The 25,420-nt window shown below is 46.4% G+C and overlaps 1 protein-coding gene across 1 annotated transcript in view; it reads left to right on the forward strand.

Moving 5' to 3' along the window:
* Window positions 1–24,607, forward strand: part of LOC147241356 (cadherin-12-like) — a 123,738-nt gene extending 99,131 nt beyond the window's left edge. The window contains exons 8-12 of the mRNA XM_086191098.1: window positions 7,340–7,476; window positions 12,666–12,787; window positions 16,803–16,920; window positions 19,168–19,419; window positions 23,308–24,607. Of these exons, the coding sequence (XP_086047224.1) occupies window positions 7,340–7,476; window positions 12,666–12,787; window positions 16,803–16,920; window positions 19,168–19,419; window positions 23,308–23,819 (1,141 nt within the window). The 3' untranslated portion in view covers window positions 23,820–24,607. The remainder of the gene's footprint in view (window positions 1–7,339; window positions 7,477–12,665; window positions 12,788–16,802; window positions 16,921–19,167; window positions 19,420–23,307) is intronic.
* The last annotated feature ends 813 nt before the right edge of the window (window positions 24,608–25,420 follow it).

Consider the following 25,420-nt stretch of genomic DNA (forward strand, 5'->3'; position numbering starts at 1 on the left):
TCTGCCTCGGTCCTCGTCAGTCATTCGTTCAGTTTTCTCTGTCAGGGGTTTGTGTACTCGAGCATTTTTACCTGCTCTGCACCTTCTTGGTGGCCTGAAGCCTGCTTCGCTTGATTACTTCCAGTAAATATCTTCAGTTCTCCAGTTCCAGCCCGCCTCTGGATTCGTTCTTGCTCGTGGGTCTTCCTGCCTCTCAGTGGAGACGTTCACAATCACACAGAAAATAAACATCCCAGGATTGATTGGATTTCTTGAATGCACAACGGATTAAATATCAAATGCTGAATGAATTCTGTAAATTATTTCCCAGTTCCTCAGCGTTGTGATGGACATCCTGATCTTGAGAGGGCTTCCCGTTAAGTTAACCATCCCATGATGCTCTCTGCAGGACAGGAGGGAAGAGTGAAGGAAGCCGTCCTGTGGTTCTGCAGCCAGTGATTGAAGCGTTTATATCTCTAATCCATTCATCAATGTCTCCCGTCCCCATTCATCAATGCCATCACAGCTTTAATCTTGAGAGTATTGTCACTTTTACTCATCACTTTGACGACTAATCAATCAACGTTGAACATTTGGCACTGACGTGTAAAATCCTGCTGGCGTCGCCGTGTAAGCGCTTCCTGACTTGATGGTGACCTTGTGAAACAGGTATAATATACAGGGCGACCTGCACCCGAGAACGCGCTGAGATTCTCTTCGTCCAGCCTGAAAATGAACGGATCGAACTCTTAACCGCGATATCTGGTGTGCGCTACAACAGTAGCAGAGGAGCAGTGGCGCTTCTCTGTCCCAGAGGGAAGAATCCCGCGTTTACTGAGGCAACACAACCGCCCAGTCGAGGGCTGTGTGTGCCTGAGTGTCCGACGACGTTCCGTCACCAAGAGTTCTGTGTTCCGCCTGTCAAACTGGACCCACTTACAGATGAGACGCAGACTGGTTTACATCCAGGCCGGTTGTATTCCACTCTCAGCTTTACTCTTAATCATTGGTGTTGATTGAGGAGTTCTCATGAGTTCATTCCTTTCACGTTCCCGTTGACGCGCAGCAGAACAAAGACTCGCCCTCGTTCTACGCCCGTCCAGGATTGGAGCCGAAACATTTCTGTCACATTGGTACTTTGACTGCTACCTTGCTAAAAACGTGATAAACCACTCAAAGGCCAGCTTGAAACAGTCGGCGGAAGCAGGATCGTACGTCACAAAGCAGTTTGCAAAATGTGCTGCGAGGGATTGTGAGCGACTGATTTAGTGGCACAGGCAACATTCACTGTGAACACTGTAATAGACGGAAGTGTGCGCCACAACAACGGCGGCGGTGGCTGGATAGAATCCATATATTTCAGAGAGAGGCGAGGTCTCACACTCTCCAGTTGTGTGACTCGGTGTGCGTCTTCGCCTCGTGCTCAAAGTCGCACCAGCTCTCCTCCACTTCGTCCGGGGAGCTGCGATCTCACAGAGTTGATGGCTGCACTCACTCTGTTTTTGCGACTCTACATATTTCATCTTGGTGGCCTGCTGAGAAAGCCAAACAAAACAGCTCTCCTCTCGTCAGCCGCTGTTTCAATTTCACACTCACTGAAATGGAATTTCTTTTTTTTTGTCTTCGCTGTATATTTCATGGTAAAACGACGAGAGCAGAGGACTCAGAGAGCGCGTACCGCTACTAGGAGGCTGATACAGGGTAGGAACTTCGTAGAGATCGGATGATGAGTGTATACACAGTATTCACACACACGTATAAGGATACACACACACATATAATATGAAATATCTGCCCAGAATACTCACAAAGTTGTTCCAGTAAATCAGACTAATAAAACAGAACCAGAACATATGAATACAATGGGGAAAAAAAAGTTTTAGTTTCATGCGTGGAGCCTCAGTTTAGAGGAAGTAGCGGTCGTAGTTTTTCTATTGAAGTATTGTTAAGACGTGAACTCTGAAAGCACTCTTATTTGTTGCAGTTATCAAGAGGGATATTGAAGCTCTCTGGTCACTCTGATTGATCTGACAGCCCCCATTCTTCTCCCGATTTATCCTCAGCACAGCTCGGGCCTGCTCCTCCTCTCAGGCCCACCCATTACCGGACCCTGGATCCCACCATCAAACTTGAGTGGTACAACAATAGACTGCTTTAAAAATGGATGAGGATTCTTTTGTTTAAAAAAAAAAAAAAAATCTAGCGGCTACTTTTGCTCAGGCGAAATGTTTTGTAGTCGTGGTTCTTGGAAGATGCATTGCTCGAGTGTGAAACAAATGGGCAAAAAAAAAAAAAAAAAAAAAAAAAGATACCTGTTACATGGACAGTCGTTGTTTTATGATGAATATTTAATTTCAGAGACAAATAAAAGAATGGAAGAAGCAGAGATTTGTATAAAAACGCTGTCTATTTTGTGGATCCCCACTTTGTCTGCAGCACTTTAAATATTCATCAATAGCACAGCTGACATGGTGCGCCATCAGAGACCAGCCTCGCATTCTTCACTTCAAAACAATAGACCCAATGACCCATCATGCATAGGGAATTATGCTTTTAGACTTTAGACTCAATCCATTCTGCTATTTAGCATGGTAGCTCACAGTTAGCGCTAGCCGTGGAAACAAAAGGGCCGTCATGAATACTGCATCGCTGGCTGATGTTTTTTTTCTTCTTTTCTCTCCGGTTTGAATGAACTTAAAGAAAAAGCACTTTTGTCCTCTCCGCTAAAACGGATAAATCCCCAAATCGCAAGACACTGAAAAGCAACATCAGCCGTGAACTTTGAAAGGCTGAACTCTCGCAAAATCTATAAAGTAAAAAAAAAAACAAAAAAAAACAACAACCGCTGTGGAGAATAAACTCCACCGCGTCGTCCTTGCCTGTCCCAAGCCACTTTGTGTACTGTGTGTAACGTTCACCGGACCGACTCACCACAGTTCAAAGCAGGCGATAACGCTGTAATTAATTTTCATATCTGCAGCTCTCGGTAGCGAGTGGAGCTTAAATAGTCTCTTTAGATGTGAGATGCCTTTTCTCCCAGCAGCTGATAAGCTTATTCTCTCTGGAGATAAAGTGAAGATTGAACCAATTACAAGAGAAACTATTTTGATGCTTTTTGATTTGCATGAATAAAAAAAAAAAAAAAAAAATCATTTAAAGATTGTAATGGAGCAGGTGAAGCTTCACTGGTCCGGGATGAAGGGAAGATCCAAACTTTCCTCCTTACGCTATATTCAATCTACCAGGAATTGCCCAACTGTGTGAGACGGATGTAATAAATAAGAAAATAAACAGATAGATAATGGCTCCACATTAAACTACAGTGGAAAGAATGAAGCTGTAAATCACTGTTGATGCTGTTTCTCGTGGGGTGAAGACGCTCTAAGACTCCACGATCCCTGACCAGATTCTTCCTCAACCCAAAGGCCTTTGAGGAGCCCAGTGTGCGTTTGGCTTTGGCCCTCGGTCCAGATCCGGCCCTAAAATCTCAGAGCACCCTTGAACTCCAAGGACCAAGGACAATGTCAAACTATGAAAAAAAAAAAAAAAAGTTTTTTTCTCATCCACTACATTCAACACACCTTCCTCCAAATTCTTCTCCATCTTCCTCTCTGGGTAATTCTGGGAGAGCGGCCCGCGCTGTCATTTTTCACTGTATTGAATTGATCTGCTCCATAAAGTAATGGGTTCCTCCTTGGCCTACACCACTCCAAGTTAAGTGAAAATTGACCCGGTAATTTGGAACCGGGTGCACACTGCAGGACAATCAGGCCCATCCAGGGTTCGGTTCCTCCCCAAAGTCCCAGGCTGATCGCAACACATTACCTCCTCCAATGACCCTGCAGGGTGAACAGTTCAGGGAAGTCGTCTTCATCAGGGTTGCAGCTAAAAGTTATTTTCATCACTTTCACAATTATTCACTCATTTCGCTGATAGAACGTCAAGAAAATGTGAAAAGCGCTCATCACAATTGGCAGGAACCCAAACTGATGTGTTCAGACTGCTTCCTCTGTCCATCCATCAGTTCATTTTCTCTCTTAAATGACAAAACAGCAGCAAAATGTTTGATATTTTTGCTTGAAAAAAAAAAAAAAGACAAACTAATCAAATGATTGTAATTATTCCTCGATCAACTAACTGATTTAATTTTGCAGCTCTAATCTTGATTTTCCAAATCACCAATCTTGAAATATTGTAAAGTGAAAGAAACAGTGACAGGACATCGATCTGAGACCGAATGAGCCGTGAGCCCACTGACTGAGCCTCACCAACAGGATGTAGCAGACGTTAGCTTGTAGCACTGGCTACCATTTATGATAAACTTCATCAACCGCCAAACGAAGGTAGTGGACATTCGCTTGTAGCACCAGGTACCACTTAAGACTGAACCTCACCAACAGGATGTAGCGGACGTTAGCTTGTAGCACTGGCTACCATTTATGATAAACTTCATCAACCGCCAAACGAAGGTAGTGGACATTCGCTTGTAGCACCAGGTACCACTTAAGACTGAACCTCTCCAACAGGATGTAGCGGACGTTAGCTTGTAGCACCAGCTACTATTTCAGATAATCGTCATTAACTGGATGTAGTGGTCGTTAGCTTGTAGCAAGAGCTACCATTTAAGATATACTTCACTGACTGGCTGTAGCAGATGTTAGCTTGTAGCACCAGGTACCACTTAAGACTGAACCTCTCCAACAGGATGTAGCGGACGTTAGCTTGTAGCACCAGCTACTATTTCAGATAATCGTCATTAACTGGATGTAGTGGTCGTTAGCTTGTAGCAAGAGCTACCATTTAAGATATACTTCACTGACCGGCTGTAGCAGATGTTAGCTTGTAGCACCAGGTACCACTTAAGACTGAACCTCACCAACTGGATATAGCGGATGTTAGCTTGAAGCACCAGCTACCATTTAAGACTGAACCTCACCAACTGGATGTTGCAGACGTTTGCCTGTAGCGCCAGCTACCATTTTAGATAAACTTCACTTACAGCTCCCCCTCAACCCATGAAGTGAACCAGCCTTTCTGTCTCTTCAGCTTTATCAACATGTTTTCATGTTTTTCTGCTTTTCTTTGCTAAACACGCTGCAGACGAGCTCAACCAGTTGACTGTGCGAGTGTACGCCTGCATCAGGGCTGATACGCCTGCTGTGTGTGTGTGTGTGTGTGTGTGCGTGTGTGTGTGTGTGTGTGAGTGTGTGTTCCTACAGTTAAATGTTAAAAGTCAGTTTGCTTTCAGACTCAGTTAAGAGTTGAGACCCCTCCAGTGTGAAAACAGCACTGACAAACAAAGCTTCAGAACCAGACCAAAAGTGTAACCTCCTTGGTGGAGGTAATACTACATTTAGGAGGTAGTAGTATTCCTCCCTTGGCTCAAACTGACAGTCAATGCAGGATTCAGCCGCCTGCTCAAATACAGAATCCCCACCCCCACCACCACCACCACCACCACCACACACACAAACACACACCAAAAATCCACTTTGCCTCAAGGGAAAATTGCCAACCATTGATCTCTTGAACCCTTGAAGGCAGTTTGGCTGCAATATTTATCAAAGGGAACTATTTTGACACGATCATGTTCACTTCAAGGCTACCTGACTTAAAGAGAGGACAAATCAAAACTGAAAACCGAAAATTTGATGGTCCGATGCGAGTGAAATAAATACGACTGAGGTGCTTTTGTTATCATTCTCATTACAGTTAAAGACTTGAGGGTCTGGGGGGTGCGGCAGGCCTTTTTTTTCTTTCTCATAGTGACTGACTCGAAACCAGTTTTGAGGCACTATAGTAAAAAAACAAAAAAACAAAACTGCATAAATATTAATGCCAAATACTCTTTTAAGATCAAATAGCTCGCCATGAGAAACAGATGGCAGAATGGTGGCATGGAGAGGCGGCGCTATGTGAAGAGGTCCCGGCTCCAGCCCACCACAGATGGAAGAATCTGTGCTGTGCAAGTGCCCTTGAGCAAAATACTAAACCTCCTCACTCTGCAGATTCAACCTGCGATTCCGAGGTTAGAGTGAAGAGCCGACCAGCGGAAACTGAGATCACCCGACCGCTGTAGCGTGATGTATTTTGGCGTGGAGTGGGTTAGGAAGGCGGGGCGTGTCCAAACATGGTCATTCATCATTTGCAGAGTTCCTGAATATGAAGATATCTGAGCAAGTGGGAGGAACGTCAAATAATTCTGAATACCAAGCCAACGAAGTACATGAAGTAGATGGTAGTTTTTTTTTAAACACATTAAGGAGTGTTAAAATATGTTTATATTGGGAAACTGGTTTGACACGGAAGGCATGATGGTTGGAAGCTGTTACTGGTATTTGCCACTGGTGCCACTGAGCTGGGATTATATAATGTGATTATGATGCTGAACAAAAATAAATAAATTAAAAAAAAAAAGAGGTTTTGACTCCCGGAACGGATTTCAAATTGCTTTGGTTGCAGTTTCTCAAACGTGTTTTTCATTCCTTAAATTTTCACGTGTCTTTTTCTCGTGGGGGCCTAAAAATATGTATTTATATGTCGCAAGATATTTTTAATGACGTGGGAAATCTTGACTCACCATCCGATGCTCTGAGGGGCTGGAACTGGAAACCTTTTTGAGGTGAACGTCTGCATGCAGCGAGGCGAGAGGCCCTTTTTTCAGGGAGCGTCAATAAAATAGATCAGCTGTTTGTTAAAATCCTCAAAATGTAGGAGGCGCCGGAGCGCGGATACTTGTACAGCAAGTATATTTATTTGGGATCATGGTAATTTCTCCTTTTTTTTAAAAAAAAAAAAAGAAAAGAAGAAAAAGGGGGAGGATTGGAATCCAGCACACAAGTGTTTTTGTGTCGTTTTGGTGCTGCTCAGACATCGCTGCGTCAGTGAAGGATGCAGGCGATGATGGGACCCGGGAGGCATTTTTCTCCTCAGCTGGAGCGGCGCTCCCGTCCCTGTCTCGTTGCGTGTCCCACTGTACTTTGCATTCCAAAGGCTCATCTCGCCGCCAGGACGCGGTAGCCTCCCTTCACCGGCACCAACTCTCATACTTTATGCCTCTGTTGTTCATAGGCTGGGAGAGATTGATACCATTTCACCAGTGCCCTAAAATTCATTTCTGTTCCCAAGAAAAATGTCGACTCAGCGCGGCCAAAGTACACGTGCCCCATTACTGGATTGGAATTTATATGCCATCCTCAGCACATTTTGTGGAAATGACCATTCAGAATGAGTAATGAAGGCGACGCCAACATTATATTACACCTAACTCATATACATGAGCCCACAGGGAAAATCACTGCGGTTTAACTCTCTGGTTTATGTTGGAAATGAATGTCATTAAACAAACATTTTCTTTCAGGTATTCCATCGACTGGAAGAGCGACTTGGACAGCTTCTTTGACATTGATCCAGTGGAGGGAACGATTTCCACCAACGAGTTCCTGGACAGAGAGAGCATCGCCCAGCACAACATCTCCATCGTGGCCACCAAACTCAGTACGTATGACAGCGAGATCGATGGTGATTCATGCGGGTGTCATTGTTCCCCCCTCACCATAATCTCTGAGAAGGATTTAACACATTTTTACTGGAGTCAATACTCAATCCCATTTTGCTGGAACAGTTTATAGGTGACTATAAAGCAGGATAACTGTGCCGGAGGGCTGTATCTTCAGGACATTGTCTCCTCCAGCAGCTTACTTGTCTCAACTGTTTTTAACAGCCTTCTTTCTTTTCTTTTCTTTTTTTTTTTTAAACGCATTTGATGACACTGGCAGTGGAACGGGCTTCTCCTGCCAGAGTCAACTTTTACTTACACTGCAGTAAAATGTGAGGCTTCCACGTTTTTACAGCGAGCGTTGGTCACAGAGCCTCAGGGCGGCCGCGGACACGGACGGGAAAAGTAGATTCCGTGGCCACATGATGGTTATTGGAGCTACATGTTCGGAACCAAGATGCAACTTGTTCCCACAAATTAATCCAAGCACGGTAAAATATGATATCTTTCCCCCGGGGCTCTGTACACGAGGCTGCCAGCGCGCTGCAAGCCCACCTGGGTGGACCAAGACTGGGACTGCTTTAAGACGGCGTGTCTTCCGGCTAATTATGTTTTCATGAAGGAAGTGGAGCAAATTTCCGGATAAATAAGCAAATCCATCGTCATCAAGTCATCATATCTGCTAAGAACCGTCAAAGTCATTATCCCAGAGGCAGGCTGGTGCTCAATCAAAATTACCCACGCTGTATATTCATTAGGACAGACTGTGAAATATGGGCTGTTAAAACATGAGTCATTGTCACCTTGGAAACTGATATTACACACTTCCGCTCAAGGTCATGGCAGTGACATGCTAATTCTGTATATGTGTGTGTGTGTGTGTGTGTTTGAATGAGGCTTTTGTGTGTCACGGAATCAGAGGATGAGGCTGAGAGGCGACCGGCGGGCGGGAGCGGGGGCTTTTACAAGGCTGTTCAGTCAATCGTACTTTCTCGCGAGGGAGGAGTTAACTAGTATTCCTGCACATCTCGTCCTTGCCCACCTGCGTTTCGCTCCTGTCTTATCAGCGTTGCCCGAGTCAGCCTCCAATGTAGCCCCGATCTCCCAGCTTCTCTCTCTCTCTCTGAGGGTTGATATTTCCTTGGAGACCATTTTTTCCCTGTGAGAGAGAGAGAGAGAGAGAGAGGTGAAAAACCCCATCCAGAGCCAAGCTAGAAAATAATGGCTGCACTCTGGCAGCACAGGCAGAGACATGAACTCAACACTCCACTTTGTGTCCCAACGTGCCAGTTCAGATCAGTTTTTGACCTTAAATGAGTTTTAGCAAAACTCCGTCTGTCATGTAAAGCATGGAGCAACAACAACCAGGGAATCAGAGGCTGCCAGACAACAGCTCGTAAGAGCAGAGGTCACCCACGGGAGAACTTCCTCACTATCGCGCCACGCACCACTTTTCAATAAACAGTGAATTATCGGCCACCTCTGACCCGTCTCTGCTGCGCGTCCTTGCTGCAAATGCATGTTAACATCCATCCACACACACACCCCCTCATGACTCAAATGAAAATGCCCATCAGTCTAGGTGCAGAACCGACTTTTCCACACACCGGCCTGAAAACTGGAGGCAATTCAGCGTTTGGAACCGGAGTTCTGTTTTTAGCTGCGTTCCAGTCAGAGACCCGACCGCCCGCCGGTTTATGACCTCAGTGAATACGATTTATTCAGGGTCACATGATGTTCATTTTTGTAAATTACGATCAAATTTAGAGTTAATTACTTGGCTTTAGGACATCGACAGCAACCTGTCAATCAAGACAGAGGTGTAGAAGGGAGGCGGCTTAAACCTGCTGCTCCACACACCGGTGGGACGAGGTACCGTGGTAAACAGGAATTTAGAATCTCCGGGGGTTCCCTCTACCACAAGCTGAGGGGATTGTTACATCAGAGCTTAGATTATTACGCAAAATCAGCTCGGTCACAAACACGTGTTCCACTCGGGAAGACTTCTGTTTGAAGCATAAACGCAGTGGAGAGAAGTGCAAAGCTAAAGTTACACAACGAGCAAATGGACGATGCAGCGTCACACTTCTCACTTTGGGGTGAGGGGTGGATGTCCATGACACCGTCTGTCGTCTAACTTAGCCGCTCGTTAGCAAACACTGTCAACCGTCCAGGTTCAAGAGAGCGAAACCACGGACCTTCCAGGAAAAGAAGCCAACAGCCTGCTAGCCAAGCATCTGGGCAGCACTACGCAGCTGCCTGGCTGCAGTTCCCCTGCACACAAACCAGCAACAACACTACCAGTATTTCATTCACCACATAGAAAATCCTGGGGTACCTGAAACATCCTCAGGCCAATCACGCTGCAGCATCAGTGACTTCCTGAACGGTGGCCAGAACAACCAGGGAAAGGCCAAAGTGAGCCTGTCAGGCAGTTCATAAAACTTTTATACAGAAATAAGAGAAGAAAGGGTGAGAAGTGCAGCACGAGGACGAGGTCACGCCTTTACTTTCGCCGAGGAGGTGATTTGTTCATTAGTTTTGGCGTTTTCACCAAACCTGGAGGAGGGGTGTCGTCCAGCAAAGGAAGAACCCATTCAATTTTTGCCTCGGAGAAGGAGGAGCGCGTCTCTGAGTGCCCCGTAGTTCACAATGAACTCCGTCTAGATAGCACTGCTCCACCTGTAGGCCCTCACAGCATTCATCCACTCCGGTGCTGGAGTCACTCAGCTCAGGCCCTCCAGAGGAAGCAGGGATCGAACAGGCGACCATTAGCTGACGAGAAGGCCTCCGCTTCCTGAGCCGTGCCACCCTGAATGTCAGTTACATCAATCTGGTGATTTGAAGGCACCTTAGTAGCGTTGCCCGCGAGTAAATTTGTCAATCAAGACTTCCTTTCATGGTTGGACAGACACCAATAGACAACCTGATGTCAGTGAGCGCCCCCTGGTGGCCACACCCACTTCCTCCTCTGTCAAATCAGTGTTTCCCCGTCACAAAGACTCAGTGATTCACTGGGTCGCTGCTGGACACCGCAGCCATGCAGCAGAATGAGAGCAGTGTCTGCTGCTCTCCAGAGACGCCGCGCACAGCAGGAGATGTGCTAAATAGGAGCAGCAGCTTTTCGAAGTCAAAGAAGGCAGGTGGATGTGTGTGTGTGTGTGTGTGTGTGTGTGGGGGGGGGGGTAACCTTGGAGGAAGCACGGTTGAATTCAGCTTCACATACATTGCTTATTCATTTCTCACACTTTTAAAAAGATGCCTATGAATCTCTCTTTTATAGACGTTTGGTTGATCGCTTTCAAAGATGGAAGTTTTTTTATGAAAATTAGTTTAATTAAAAAAAGCTAATAACCAGTAGAAAAGCAGGAAACTTTATGGTGGATCGTTAGAGCCTCCTGTTTCTATAGGGGAGCCTGATTCAATAAAGTAAATGGAGCGTGTGTTAATAGATGCAGGCGCCAGCGGGACTTTCATACGGTACCATTGCTCCATCTAGTGGCCTGAGTGAGACATCACCGGCACAAAGGCATGGAGATGAGTTTCAGAGGTGAGGGGACTGCTAAGACCAATTTTACAGACATGAATCGGTAAGGGAGGTTTTAAGTTATACAAACTTTGGGGGCCAAAGAATCTGGACCTGGAGAAGATGCGTGTTTCTGCTGTGTGCGCATCAGCAGCAAATCCTGCGCTCAGTGGCACTCCTCCCTCGGCGGGGAGATTGCTTTCCCATCAAGGTCAGAAACAGGTTACTAACTGAGCCACGGCTGCGTCTCCAATCCCCTTGAGATGACTCTACAGACCCCCCCCCCCCACCACCACCACACCCCTTCGCATTCTTCTCAACCGCCCACACACACACTCACACAAACACACACACACGCACACACGCACGCAAACCCATGCATTCACACAAACAAGCCCACACTAAGCCCCACTCCACCCAACCCACTGCAAAGCAAAGCCTGCTCCTTCATGGAATCCATAAAGTTGAGCTTTCACACAGAAAAGAACATTTCCCTCCTGATGCTCCACCGGGGGGAGGGGACACAATATGGCCTCACAGCAAGAAGGTTGTGGGTGGAGCCCCGGCTGCAGCACGGGGTCTTTCTGGGTGGAGTCTGCATGTTCTCCCTGTTCCTGCTGGGTTCTCTCTGGTACTCCAGCTTCCTCCACAGTCCAAAGACATCAAGAGGGACCAGGTTAATCCAGACTCTAAATTGACCGTAGGCGTGGCTGGGAGAGCCAATGGTTGTCTGTCTCTATGTGTTGGCCCTGCCATGGACTGGTGACCTGTCCAGGGGGAAGGCTGCTGGGATAGGCTCCACCCCCACCACCCTGAACAGGAGAAGAGTGAGAACATGGAGGGATGGATGGAGGGATGATGGAGGGATGGATGGGATTAACAAAGTCCAATAGATGTGAGATTAACAATCACAATTGAGGGATTAAAATCTCTCCCCGTCAAAATTAAAACGCAAAACTGTGAGTTTAAATGGTCATAATTCAAAAATCCAAATCATGACATCATTGTGAGATTCAGAATTTGAGATGAAAGTTGAGCCGATTAAATGTTCAAAATCTCAACACTCAAAACTTGAACTTTGAATTTTTATTTCCTATATTTTTATCCCATGTAAGATTTTGCTCATAGTTTTGAGTTTCATCTCCTTGATTATTTCTCCTATTTTATTTTTTCCTGTCTCAAAACTATTAATCTTTATGATTATTATGATTTATTTATTCAATCCTCTGTAGCTCAGTGTAACAAGCGGCCCTGGTTTCAGGCTCTCAGAGAAGCTTTCACATTCAAATATGAGCCGCACGTTCTGGCTGGATTCTAGAACCTGGATCATATCTGGACAGACAGAACCGCCTCTGTTGGGTCAAATTCCAGAACCTGCTTCATTCGCAGGCAGCACATAAAATGCAGGGTCTTTGATTCTCTGTCACAACATCAATCAAAAGCATCATGAGGCACCAGGTGGAAAGAACGCCTGAACGTGTGCAGTCATCAGGCGATGAGTTCAACCTTGGCGGCTGACAGTGGGCGAGCGGCACCTGCTCAAGGACGCCACTGGCGCCATAATAAACCAGTCGAACTTTACAGATGCACGTGACTTCAGTGCTCAGCCGCCTCAGAAGCACCTCTGAGTCACCTCCGTTTCTGTCGTGTTCTCTTTTCCAGATAGTCCAGTTCTAACCAGCCGGGTCGCCGTCACCATCCACGTGCTGGACATCAACGAGTTCCCGCCTGAACTCGCCAGTCCTTACGAAACCTTCGTCTGTGAAAACGCCAAAGTTGGACAGGTAGGGTCTCGCCCGCCTGCCTCGCTCAGAGCTCGCGGCGAGAAACACAGCACATTAGCACACAGGTTAGGAGGTGTCGATTGTTGGGCGAGCCGACGGCCGCTGATGGGGGTGTTGTTGGTTCTAACAGAAACGATGCGGCGTCCAGGTTCTCCTTCACTACTTAATTCAAATCAAGTAACCCTGGTTTATCCCCTTGCATCAACGGCTTTCAAGCGTTTCATCAAAGGTCGCCTGAATAAAACCTTTGTTTTATTTGTTGTTTCCAGAGAACTGAATAGGACTTTGGTCTTAACGACGGTGGCTGCAGTCAGGGAGCCAATCGCGACGCGGCGCTCGAGTACATTTCACACGATCTATCAGAGATGCAGTGGAGGGTTTGCTGGCGCCCCTCGTAAACCACACGGGCCTGTAAATTAGCCCATTAGCTGGCATCTATATGCAGTTAGCGTTCGGGGGGGAACAGCTTCCTTGGCAGTTGATCAAGTCGCTGTTGCAGCTGGTCACGTCTGGGGTGTTTGGCCGTCCTCAGGCTTGTAGCAATCACAGCGATGGCCGCTCACTCTGTGTGAAGGAGTGGCTGAGCCCTGCCTGATCCGACACGGGCCTCCACAATCACGTCAAAACAATTACAAAAGGAGGCTGAGGCTAATTAAATCACAATCAATCAGATATAACGGCACCCCCTCAAAACTGAGTGACAGCAGAGGTCGTCGGTCGCGTTTCCCGATGAGACACTGTGGTGGTTACTGTCACAAACCCGTGAATCTCAGTCCCGCCCACCTGAGAAGAAGGACACGAAGAGCGACTTCTATCAAATACGGCTCAGCTTGGTCATCCATCCAAAACTACACAAAGAAAATCACACGACTGTTGCTAGGAGACACAACTATATTTTCTGGTCACAACCTGACCTCAGCATTGACCTAAACGATCCCCTTCGTGGTCGGGCTGCCGTACCCTGACTCACCCTCAGCCACACCAACCTTGACCTCCCAATCCTCTGAACAAGAGAACGTCGTTGAGCACCGCCAAGCCCCCGAGCAGTCAGGGGTGGGGGTCTGCAGCTCTGGAATGAGCAGGAGGGAGGAGAGAAAGGTCTCTGTCTGCCGGTCCCACTCTGAAAATGATGGACAATCATCATACACCCCCCCCCCCCATTCAAAAAGTTGGTTTCATTAAAAAATAACAAAAAAACAAAAACAACACACCAAAAAATAAGAAGAAAATCCAGGCCTGGCAGTTTTTGCAAAATCCTGCTAACAAACAACAAACAGGACAGCCTGTTGGAGTCAATCAGCCGTCATCAAGTATCTGCAGCGTAAAACTCTTCCTCGCCCCCTTCTCCTCTTCCTCACCCTCCACCTCCTCCTCTTCCTCACCCTCCTCCTCCTCATCCCCCCCCCACTGAATTTCCTTCAGTGTTTTCACAGCGTGAATCCACCAGGTGTTGCACACATCTGGCAGATGATAAAGAATTGCAGATCTCCTGTAAAAATGCGTCTCACACGCACAAACACACACACGCGCGCAAACGCACACACTCACACACGCGCACACACACACACACGCGCGCACACACACACACACACACACACACACCTCGATGATTATCTGCACCCACACTGCAGGAAAACACACAGGCTGCTTGTGTTGGAGTGTCTCACACTGCTTCACAACCTTCTGTGTAATTAGGGCAGAGCCGAGCTCCAGAGCCAGACGATGATTTACTGCTAAACGAGTGGGAAGAGCGGGGAGGACAGACAGTGATTTGCAAATAAAAATGCCCCCAAGTATTAGAGTCAAGTATTTTCCTTATTTTTATATCCTGTATTCTCACAGCCACGGCCTGCGATAAGAGGCCACGACAAAGGAATCCTAAAACAAGCATTAACGCCGGGTTGAATTCATTTCCTACACATTAGACATACTTATTGTATTTAATTTTTATTTACGTCTCAAAATACTACATGGAAAATTGTGTTTGTTGTAGCGGAGTAGTTACATTTATAGGGAACTCTTATCTAGCTCACTGCAGCTTAGTAGAACATAGAGGCGAGGAACACTTCAAGCTATTTAGCAGACACAATGGCAGCAGTAATAAGCAGCAGCCGCAGTGATCACAGGAGGTGGGTGAGTGCAAGAAAAGACGCATTTATGCATTAACGCCGTTATTGAAGTCTGGGAAGTGAAACTTCCGAGAGCAGATAGCCAAGAACGTTTGGCCCCAATGGATTGGCGCCGCAACCGAGCCGTAAACAAACGGCAGGTAGAAATGCTCCCTCTCGTTCTCTGCTCTGTAATATTTTTCAAATAAATCAAAAGAAATAAAGGGGAGTTCCTCCTGGACGCGGCCGAGGTCGGCAGCAGCAGCGCCACGTAAAAGAGGACAAGTTCGCTGGTCGTTCTTGTCGACATATTTGCCGACCTTTTCAATGACCTTTTTAATGATGCTTTCTCAAGCAGATGCACTGGTGACCGAAATACATCGAGCTGTTTTTTTCTCGTCACTTCAGGGTTCGTTTCAAGATAATTAGCTTTTGTTTGTTCCACTTTTCTCTACTAACTACAACCAGACTACCGAACCAGGTGTGACGAGAGGACAAGCTCAGGCGTCTCGAGCCTACGGCTTTAAGAGGCAGGTAGACCAAGGGCTCCTCTGGGCTTCCGTACTTTTGGTGGCAAAGGATGATGTTAGCTCTTATCCTCCTGGTCTACTGGCAGCAGTCCTCACCAGAAGACAGAGCACTTGTCAGTTGTAACTCCAGATTGATGAAAAATGCTAATTTGGTGTAATTTAGTGGGACGCGTACGTCTGCTGTGGAGCATTAAACACCTGGTGTCAGGTTTAGCAGCTCAGAAGGGTTTCTATTCAGATACTGAGAGCACTGTAGCACAGGTATGAGGGTGTGAGGTCATCGGGGCTACAGGAGGGGGATGGAAGGACAGCCGACTCCAGACAAAGCTAAGAGGCGTTCAGGGACCTGAAGGAAGCCATCAGCAGTCTGCTTTATTGGCGGCTGAATCAGCAGCTGCGCCCACAGGTGAACTCGCACACAGGAGTTCACTGTGACATCACCTCACCACCCTAACTACACCGCCAAACACAGCCGATCAGTGCTACCGGCCTGCTGCAGGGCGTCAGCAGGTGCGGAGTGGAGAGGATTACTTCTTCTTTTACTGTGGCTTGTGTTAGGGAAATAGTAGATGTACTCAGACGGGCCACAGAAGAAGGAGAGAGTATTTTGTTTCCATAAAATACAAAATCTTTCAGCAATTTGATTATTTAGCTGCCACACTTTGATCGATTCATGCCCACGACATCTTTTTTCCTCTAGATTCATGCATTTGCTGCCTCAAAACATTCGTGTTTCCTCTTTGATCAATCCGTCAACTCAGGAGGCTAATTTATATCTCCTGTTGTAGTTGTTCCTCCGACCGTTATTTGAGCTCTCCGGGGTTCCTGCAGTCGTGGTTTCCGTAGTTAACTGGTGTCTCTTCAAGACTCAAGCAACTGTTCTTCTGAATGAACTTAATCCATCACACGATGTGTTCAGGTAATGTGGAATTTCAACGAGCTGTCAATCAAGCGTTCAGTGACTGCATCCAGAAGTGCAGGGAGGACAATCCACCACCTTGTTTCAGGCCGACAGCTCTGACGTCCTGTCAGTTCAGGACAAGTTGATGCTTCGGCTCCACGTTGAATAATTTCACATTTGCTGTCAGACCAAATTGAGATGTTGGAATTTCATTTTCCATTATAAAAGGAAACATTTGACATTGAAACAGCTCCTCACAAAATCTTTCAACTGTGTAACTCCACATTTTCTGTATGCATGTGTGTGTGTGTGTGTGTGTGTGTGTGTGTGTGTGTGTGTGTGTGTGTGTGAGTGTGTGTGAGTGTGTGTGTCGGTGAAATGCAGCACACACTACGCTGACAGGAACTTTAGTGAAATAAAACTCTCGAATTTCAAATAAGAAGCCTTTTGACACACCGTGATTTTCACTTTAACAGGTAATTCAAACCTTTGGTGCAAAAGACCAGGATCTCCCGGCTGCAGGACAACAGTTCTCCTTCAAAGCGGCAAAAGACGACATAAAGAACAAGAATTTCACCATCAGGGACTTTGGAAGTAAGTGTTGGGATGGTCAGAGCGTTGGCTGGCGAGTAGAGGTTTCCTCAAGTGCATGTGAGACGTTCTACTGCACTTTTGTCCGAGTGCTGTCCTGCAGCCTAACGGAAGGTTCTGCGTGCACGTCTTAGGAGTCGCTCCAAGCCAACCAGCTGCTCTCCTGCACACGGAGGAGAGCAGGCTTCCAGTGCGGCTCTGGCGGCGTAAATCAGTGTAATTCCCATTCCCTGCAGTCCACCATCCCATCAACAACTGCAAAGTGTTGTCAAAGTCCCCAGTGAGGACAGTCTGTTGGGTTTTTTCTTTCCATCTTGAAGCAGCTAGCTTCTCTCCAGAGAAACAGCAGTTAGCGATGTTAGATGGAAAAAAAACAAAAAAAAAACAGAGGCAACATCTTGGGAAGACACCCGGAGGTGTGAGGGCGGCGAGAGGAATAGAGGTCGACAACGTATACAAGGGAGAGGGGGGATGTCAGGTTGGGCCTGCCTGGTGCTGTCTGCTCCAGCGAGACTGTCTGACCCCTGTCAAACCAGGTTTGTTCCACTGATGAAGCCTGGCACTTTTTCTTGACAGGAGGTCAGGCATTTTAGCACACCTTGCATGTTGTGCACAACCGCGTTTTTCTCGGCGCTCCTTCCTTCTCTCTCTCTCTCTCTCAACCTGTCCGTGGAGCCCGTGGTGTTGGCGTTTCCTGTCCCTGCCCATCAGATCTGGCTGTGTTTCTGCTCGCAGGTTCCCTGGCAGTCAGGAAACCTGCCAGACTGTTTCCAAAAGGTAAAACTGGATCAGAGGTTCGGATGGGGGCTTGTCAAGAGTGGTGAATGCATTCGTTTCCCCGGCTTCATCCTGCCATGTTCCACTTTTCAATACTGGTGGACTTCAAAGGCTTTGGCCAGTGCACACTGCAGAGTGTCATTTATGCCCTAATCAGAGGACAGCGTCCGACCGCATGCATTGAAGTTATTTTTAGCTCTGAGATATGCAACTCTTAGCAGCTTTGAGCTGCTCGCTTTGCAACAAGCTCATGAGGAGGAACTCCCTGTGGGGAGACGCGCGGGGCAGGAAGATGAGAGATCATCGGGAGCATCAATGGAGGAAAGGATTTGGCTGAAAACGTGTTTGCTACAAATATAACACGACTTCATGACATTCACAGATGTTTGTGGAGAAACTCCTCGTGACTGTAGAGCTCCCACTGCCGGTTAGTCATGGTTTGTCAGCTGACACAATTTTTTACCATGCCCCCTGCATTCTTACGAATCATTTTAAAGTTGGAAACATCTTGAAATAATTTGTACAGTCATTTATTTCTTATATTTTCATAAAGTTTTGAGATATTTTACTTTTACCGCAATGTTTTCCAACCGAAATGTGATAATTCAGGGTGCCAGTGAACGCTGGAGGCTGGAGGTGTGAGCATGCCTGAGTCAGGTCACCAAACACCCTCCTTCCAAAAATCCCTCATGCCTGAATTCATATAACGAGGGTTGTGTTTCACAGTCATAATGAAAGAATTCAAAATTAAATGACCGCAAAACTGATCTGTTTTAATGACTTTAGACTGAGCTATGCTAACACTTCCCAATGACTACCATACATTGTGCTAAGCTAACTAGCGTGGGTCTCAGCTCTCTGGGTGTCCGTCCTCCCGTCTGCCCGTGGGAACGATGGATGATAGGAGTATTTCCGAAGGCTGTGGCGTGTTTCTTTCTGGAGGCAGCAGCGTAAAAGGAGATGAGCTTCAGTCTGAAATGTTGCAGTTTCTTTTCACAGAATTTTCACACTTGGACATCCAAGCTAATACGGCTGCCCTCTGTTGGGGTGGCTTTTTTTGGTCAGGTATTTTCTTGGAGTATCTTCAGAAAAATGAACTTTTGCCAGAGTTATCCCAGACTGTGAGCAGTGTGCTTTAGCTAGCATTAGCTGCATTAGCTAGCAGGCTATTGCTCCCCCTGCAGCGGTGTCGGTGGAGCTCCACCAGCCTACTCTGTATGGCTGCGTGCCCCGTTGCCTCACACTAATCTTGACACTTGAGGGTTCAGGCATCGTCCGTATGTCCTCACAGACTGGAGCAGACAAATCTCTGTGGAAACGAGGCGTAAGGTTTTCCTTCTTCCTGAAGAATTTATAGCGTGGATCAGAGTACAAGCTGCTCTCCCGACCTCTGCAGACATTTGTGGGTGATCCTTTTCTACGTCTATGATTTCTCCTGAATTGATTGTAATTTGTAATATCTCCTCCCTGTAGATAATACAGCTGGAATCGTGACCAAGCGGAGCGGCTTCAGACGCCGTTTGCAGGAGATCTACTTCCTTCCTGTCATCATTGAAGACAACGGCTACCCGCCCAAGAGCAGCACTGGCACCTTGACCATCCGCGTCTGTGGCTGTGAATCAGACGGCTCTCTGCTGACGTGCAGCGCTGAGGCCATCTTCCTCCCTGTGGGGCTCAGCACGGGCGCCCTGATAGCCATCCTCCTCTGCATCATCATCCTGTTAGGTGAGACCTGTCTGTCGTCACCCATGAAATCCAGATAACGGGTCCTCCTTGGCTCCGACGGGGCGTGAACGATAGCTGAATAGGCCTTTTATTTTCCAGAGGGGATCTCTGTATCCACTCTCTCAGTAAGATGAGCTCTGATTGAACACTGCCTCCTTTGTTGTTTTAGAATGAAAGTTTGACATTTTGGGGAAAATGCATGAGATGAGAAGATCGATATCTCTGCCACCTTTGCTCCTGAAACCCTGCAGCAACCAGAGGTCGCGCTGTATGATAAAAACTGACTGCCTGGTAACCACGGTAATTAGGGTTGGACCTGATAGAGGGAAACAAAGACAAAGATGCTGCAGAGACAAACAAGGGTGCTGATCTTAACTTCTGAAACGTACAACTCGAGCCTCCAGCCTCCCAGGTCTCAGCGCTGCTGTTTCCAGCAGTTTGAGCTCATTTAGTGGCGTTTCAGAAACATGGTTTTACTGCTTGAGCCCAACTTTTCTATTCATTTTTTTTTTGTGTGTTTCAATGAAAAAGAAATCGATTGGGTAACAAAGTAGCTGGGTGAGGTATTGTGGGTTCCCAAGGTAACCGTGGCGATACCTCAATTACCTGTTTGAGCTGTGGAGGCGCGTCATAGAAATCTCACTCAAGGTGAAGCCTCACCCTCAAAGCTCATCGCCGGTTGGCGCCGAACGCGGATGTAGACAGAATAACGAACACGGCGTCTTGAGTCTGCAAGAAGACGCAACAGCACGACGAGCCTCCGTTGATACTTTCAGAGACTACTTCCATGGGTGTGTCACTAAAGTAGCAAGCGCTTTGTGTATTTTTACTTTTACTACTTTCATAGGTCTGCTTCTCCAGCCAGGTTGTCGTTGCCAGTGCCTTCGCTCCCTCTCAGGATTTGACTGATTCCATTCATTTTAGTCCCTGTTAATAATTTAGATCAAACAGTCTCAGAAACGCACGTTTTAAAAGCCTGGAATTATACGAAAGTGAGTACCAGGGAGAAAATAAGGATTTCCAGGAATCAAACAACAAATTTCAAACAAAATCAAACAAATTTCAGGTTGATTGACCCATTGGTGCACGTGCAGATGTTTTCATGCTTCAGTCACTGTTCTGAGGCGCTGCCATCTTTTATGGAGCGATGGAGGAGAAAAAGTTTAGGAACCACGAAAATAAATTAAACACAGAAGACGCAAGCATGTATGTACCCCCCCCCCCCCAACACAAGTGAGATGATGTGTTTTGCCGGTGCTCTTTGTTGCAGGACTGATTCCAATCTTTTTTTTGTCCCTGTTAATTATGAAGACACAAAATGACAGGAAATGCAAACCAAGTATTAAAAATGCTGGAACTCTCCGGAACTACAGATGCACGTCCAGGCTGCCAGATGTATATTCTCTCTCTCTCTCTCTCTCTCTCTCTCTCTCTCTCTCTCTCCCTCCCTCCCTCCCTCCCTCCGCTAATTTTTGGGACTCATTTTGTCGCCATTTCCGGGGACACCTGACTCCAAACATGCTGGGCTGACCATCAGAGTTGGGCTGGCACCCTTCCAAGGGTGTCTGCAGTTAATTATAGGATCCATATGAATTTGGTCATTCAATGAGACGCTGGAGATTGGGGGGGGGGGGGGGGGGGGACGCACGACTCTATAAACTCAATCCAATCTCGCTGCCCTCTGGTTGCTTCCTAGCCTATCGCTTTTACATTTCCCACAAGGTCATGGTTATAAAACTCCTCCTTAATTCTCTGCTATTAATGTCCAAACTAATCTGCATATCAGGGAGGAAGTTAATGGCAGGGTTTATGACATCATTTTCTGAACTATGAATGCAGGATAGAAGGTTGTTAAAGTCATTTAACAGTGTGATTCAAGGGCAACCGCGACCTTTGCATTGAGCTTTATTTACTTTTCCTGATCTTCAGTATACGACCCCACAAAGATTTAACAGTAGTTCCTCATTAACCCGTTTTTAATGAATGTACTCGTATGAAACATCGGCGTTTGTATACGAGGGAACATAAAAGCCCTTGTAGTGGTGAGGAGATGTGTGTGAAGACCAAGTGCTTGAAAGCCTGAAGCCAAAGTGGCTGTGAGAAGAGAACCGACAGAGAGAATCAGACCTCACGTGGAGAACCCTCCCACAGAGCCGCGTGGCTCCTGTGCAGGATTGTGGGGACGGGCCAGTTGAGAGGACGGAGGAAGAGGGAAATTAAACTAAATCAGATGACTTCCATCGGCACTGCTGTTTCTCAAAGATGTGCAGCTGATGAAAAGGCTGTGTTCCACCGGTGTGTCGTGATGCTGCCTTCTAGACACTTGCCACTAGAGGGAGCTGGCACACTGTTCAGCGTCCTGGTCAATAAAATCACTTGGGAGAGAAAGAAGGCAGAAAGGCTGTGGGATGCAGGGAGGATGAAGGCATGAGACCTACTTAAGCCTTTTTCGCTGTATGAATGTATTTATTGGACTTTCGTTTGAATCAACTGATCTTTCTCCAGGAAATGTTGTAATTCCAGAGGAAAAAAATGTATATTTTCCTGCATTTGTTCACAGTACAACCACAGAAGGATATAGATGGAGAGGAAGAGGAAGAAACTGCACTGACAGGAGAGAGGGAGGGAGGGAAATTTATTGTAACATTTTGTGTAGGAAGTCACACATCTGTACAACAGGGTGTAAATTATGCAGAACCTCATGCAAGCTCCAAAGAGTTGCATGGTTGAACAGTAAATTGTTGCTTTGGGTTGATTCTCAGCGGTCCGTTTGTTATCCCAAGCAGTGTTTGTGGTTTTCTCTTCCAGCCTTTCATCCAGATTCTCAGTTAAATCTCAACTCTGGCATTAATTTACTGCAAATAATGATTAAAAATGTAGCTTAAGACGAGGATTAATTAGTGTGAAAGCAGCACTCATTTCCACACTTGAAAATCGTGTTAAAATTGGTGTAAACGTAAAATATTTCAGTGTAAATTCAAACCGAATAACAGAAGTGGACTGATGGTACGTTGATGTTAAGTAACATGCAGTTGAGGCCTGAACAAGACAGTTGTGCTGCACAGCAGCCATGCTAACTGTGAGGCTTCACTGCCACAACCCAGCCAAACGCCTGCATGCTTGCTCAGTAACAATGTCAATATGCTGATGTCATGCAGGAACTGTTAACACGCTTTTGCTTGAGCGTACGCGGATGAAACTTCTCCATTTCCTACACAACTACGCTGAAGCTGGTGTAAGTCATTTAGCAGGTACTGAGATGAGGATACTACATGGAATACAACAAGCAGTAACAGCAGCAGTATATTAGGTGTGATCCCAACAGAGGGCGCTGTCTACATTTGTGGGGGGGGGGGGGGGGGGTCTGCCTGATTCTTGCTCTTTCAAGCGCCATGCTAGTAGCATTAGCTGCTGAGATCACGGAGTCAGAGGTGGAATGAACAACTTACAGAGACAAACTGGGACTCTCAATGCGACGCTGTAGGCCAAGAGTGGATGTCAAATATTTGTCCAACGACATCAAAAACCTGTCGTTTTGGGAAAAAGATTGTCTTCCACCTTCCAATCATTCAAGAATGCGCTCGGCAAACACAGCCAACAAAGCCGTGTTTCAGTGGAGTTGTCCGATGTGTGGCACTTTGCTTCCTTTATCTAGGTCACTTTGGCCCTCCGGGAGAAAACGTTGCCCACCCTTGTACTCGATTAACTCTGAAGGAGGGAAGGGACATTAATTACACAAATTTCTTGGCAGTCCATCCAGTAGTTGTTGAGACAGATGAGCAACATTGTTTTCTCTCGAGCTGGAGCTGATAGAGAGACAACCTGAGAGGTGCTGAGGGTGCCGTGATGAGGGCAGGGGTCTAACGTGGTTTCTCATGTGTTCCCCAGTTATTGTGGTCCTCTACGTGGGCTTGAGACGACAGAAGAAAAAGGAAACGCTGATGTCATCAAAGGAGGACATCCGGGATAATGTCATCCACTATGATGACGAAGGCGGGGGAGAGGAGGACACGCACGCCTTTGACATGGGGACCCTCCGTAATCCCAAGGTTGTCAAAGAGAACCTGTACCGCAGGGACGTCAAACCGGAGATGAAAAGAAGTCCGAGACCACCTGCCTCGCAGGACAGTGCTGACATCCGAGATTTCATCAACCAGCGTCTGAAAGAGCACGACATGGATAACTCAGCGCCTCCCTACGACTCCCTGGCCACCTACGCGTACGAGGGCACCGGCTCTGTGGCAGAGTCGCTCAGCTCCATCGAGTCCCTCGCCATAGACCTCGAGGAGGACTATGATTACCTCAATGATTGGGGGCCCCGCTTTAAGACACTGGCAGGAATATTCGGCGAACAGTCAGAGACGCATTCGGACTCGACGAACGCGGAGAACACACATTGAAGTTTCTCACAGACTCCAAAAGCAAATATGTAACAATGTTCTTTTGGTTGGTGACGCCATCTTTTAGCATCGTTGTCCTGTAATCTGTTCTCATCCTTTTCCTGCTCACTGTTCTCTATTTTTATGTGGTACTTTATCATTCTCCGTCCCGCAACTGTAAAGAAAAAAAACAACAACTAGAAACCATAACATGAGTAGACGCAGCCATTCAATTACCTTGGAATTGAATGTTGTAACATGTTGTTTCCACATGGGGAATATGCATTCACACACGGAAATGTTGTCATTTTCTTGAACATCCTTAAAAAGTGCCTCAATATAATTGTTCTTTCACTTGCCATTTCACGCCACATATCCAGTGTTTCCTTTCAGAACCCCATCGGTTCACTCAACGCTGGCTGAGTCAGCGTGTGCGGTACTGTGCTCTGACTGGCATCAACCCAGACCAATGTCAATTCTGTGGGGACGGTTGCGTGGCCCGAGTTTGGCCAAAGATGTTTTGAATGTTATTTATTGTTCTATTTATTTATTGGCTGATTGATTTGGTTAGATTTTTTTGTGTATTTATCTATTTATCTCTCAGTCATCTAATCTGTATTTTTTATTTTTTTGGAGACACTTGAGGATTTTGTAATTAAACAAGGCCCACATGAAAAATGGATGTTTCTTTTAGGTGGGTCCTGTGAATAGACTTGTACTAGAGTTGTAAAAAGATACATTAGGGCTAAATACTGCAGTTCTGTCATGTAATAAACACAATTTTCTTAAATAAACCACACTTGGACAAACCAGGGCTTCATGTTGACTTTTTTGGCTGGCAGTTGAATAAACCTGACCTGAATAAAAGCATAGATGGCGACCGGAATCAGCCAGTTGCCAGCGAGCAGTCAGTCTCAGTCTATCCTGGTTGAAAGTGCAATCCTCAACTCCAAGAGTTCACACCATACAAACTGAGATACAGAGAGTTATGGAGCCCTGGACGGGGCATGGAGAGGGAAAACAAAATCATTGGTTGTATAAAAAGTAGCAATAAAATTGATGGTTTAAAAAAGAATAAAACTGTACTTTAGCGAGGTTTTGCAAAAGTACAGTTTTATTCTTTTTCAAACCATCGATTGTATTGCTCTCCATGCCTTTCCTAGGGCTCCATAGACATTAGCGCTCAAGTGTGGAGGTTTCTCCCCCGTGTGTACAGAAGTCACATATTTCACAAACACCAAAAAGTCCAAAATAAGCCGAGAGGAAGGAACCATGAAAACGTTTCGACCTTAATGGGCTTTCACATCCAATCAGGCACCGTAGCAGTTGGGCAGTGGTGAGAGCGTGTTCGCACAGGAACAGTGTGTGAGGCATATGTTGAGACGTTGTTTGGCTTTTTTCTTCTGAAGAAGAATCAACAATTAAATGGCTTTAACAAGATATTCTACGATCCTTTCCTGTTTTCAAAGTCAATAAAGTTTCAAGAATCATGCCGAGGCTTCAGTGAGATATCAAGGTGGTCTTATTTCCTCAGACATTGAATGGAACGGCTCCAACCTTTCACGCCACGGTCCAGTTACAACATAATGGAGGGTCTGGACGAAAGCCAAAGCAGTCAGATA

The sequence above is a fragment of the Aulostomus chinensis genome, chromosome 21, assembly GCF_037954235.1.
Source record: "Aulostomus chinensis isolate RoL2024-O1b breed Wild chromosome 21, RoL_Achi_v1.0, whole genome shotgun sequence".
Lineage (NCBI taxonomy): Eukaryota > Metazoa > Chordata > Actinopteri > Syngnathiformes > Aulostomidae > Aulostomus > Aulostomus chinensis.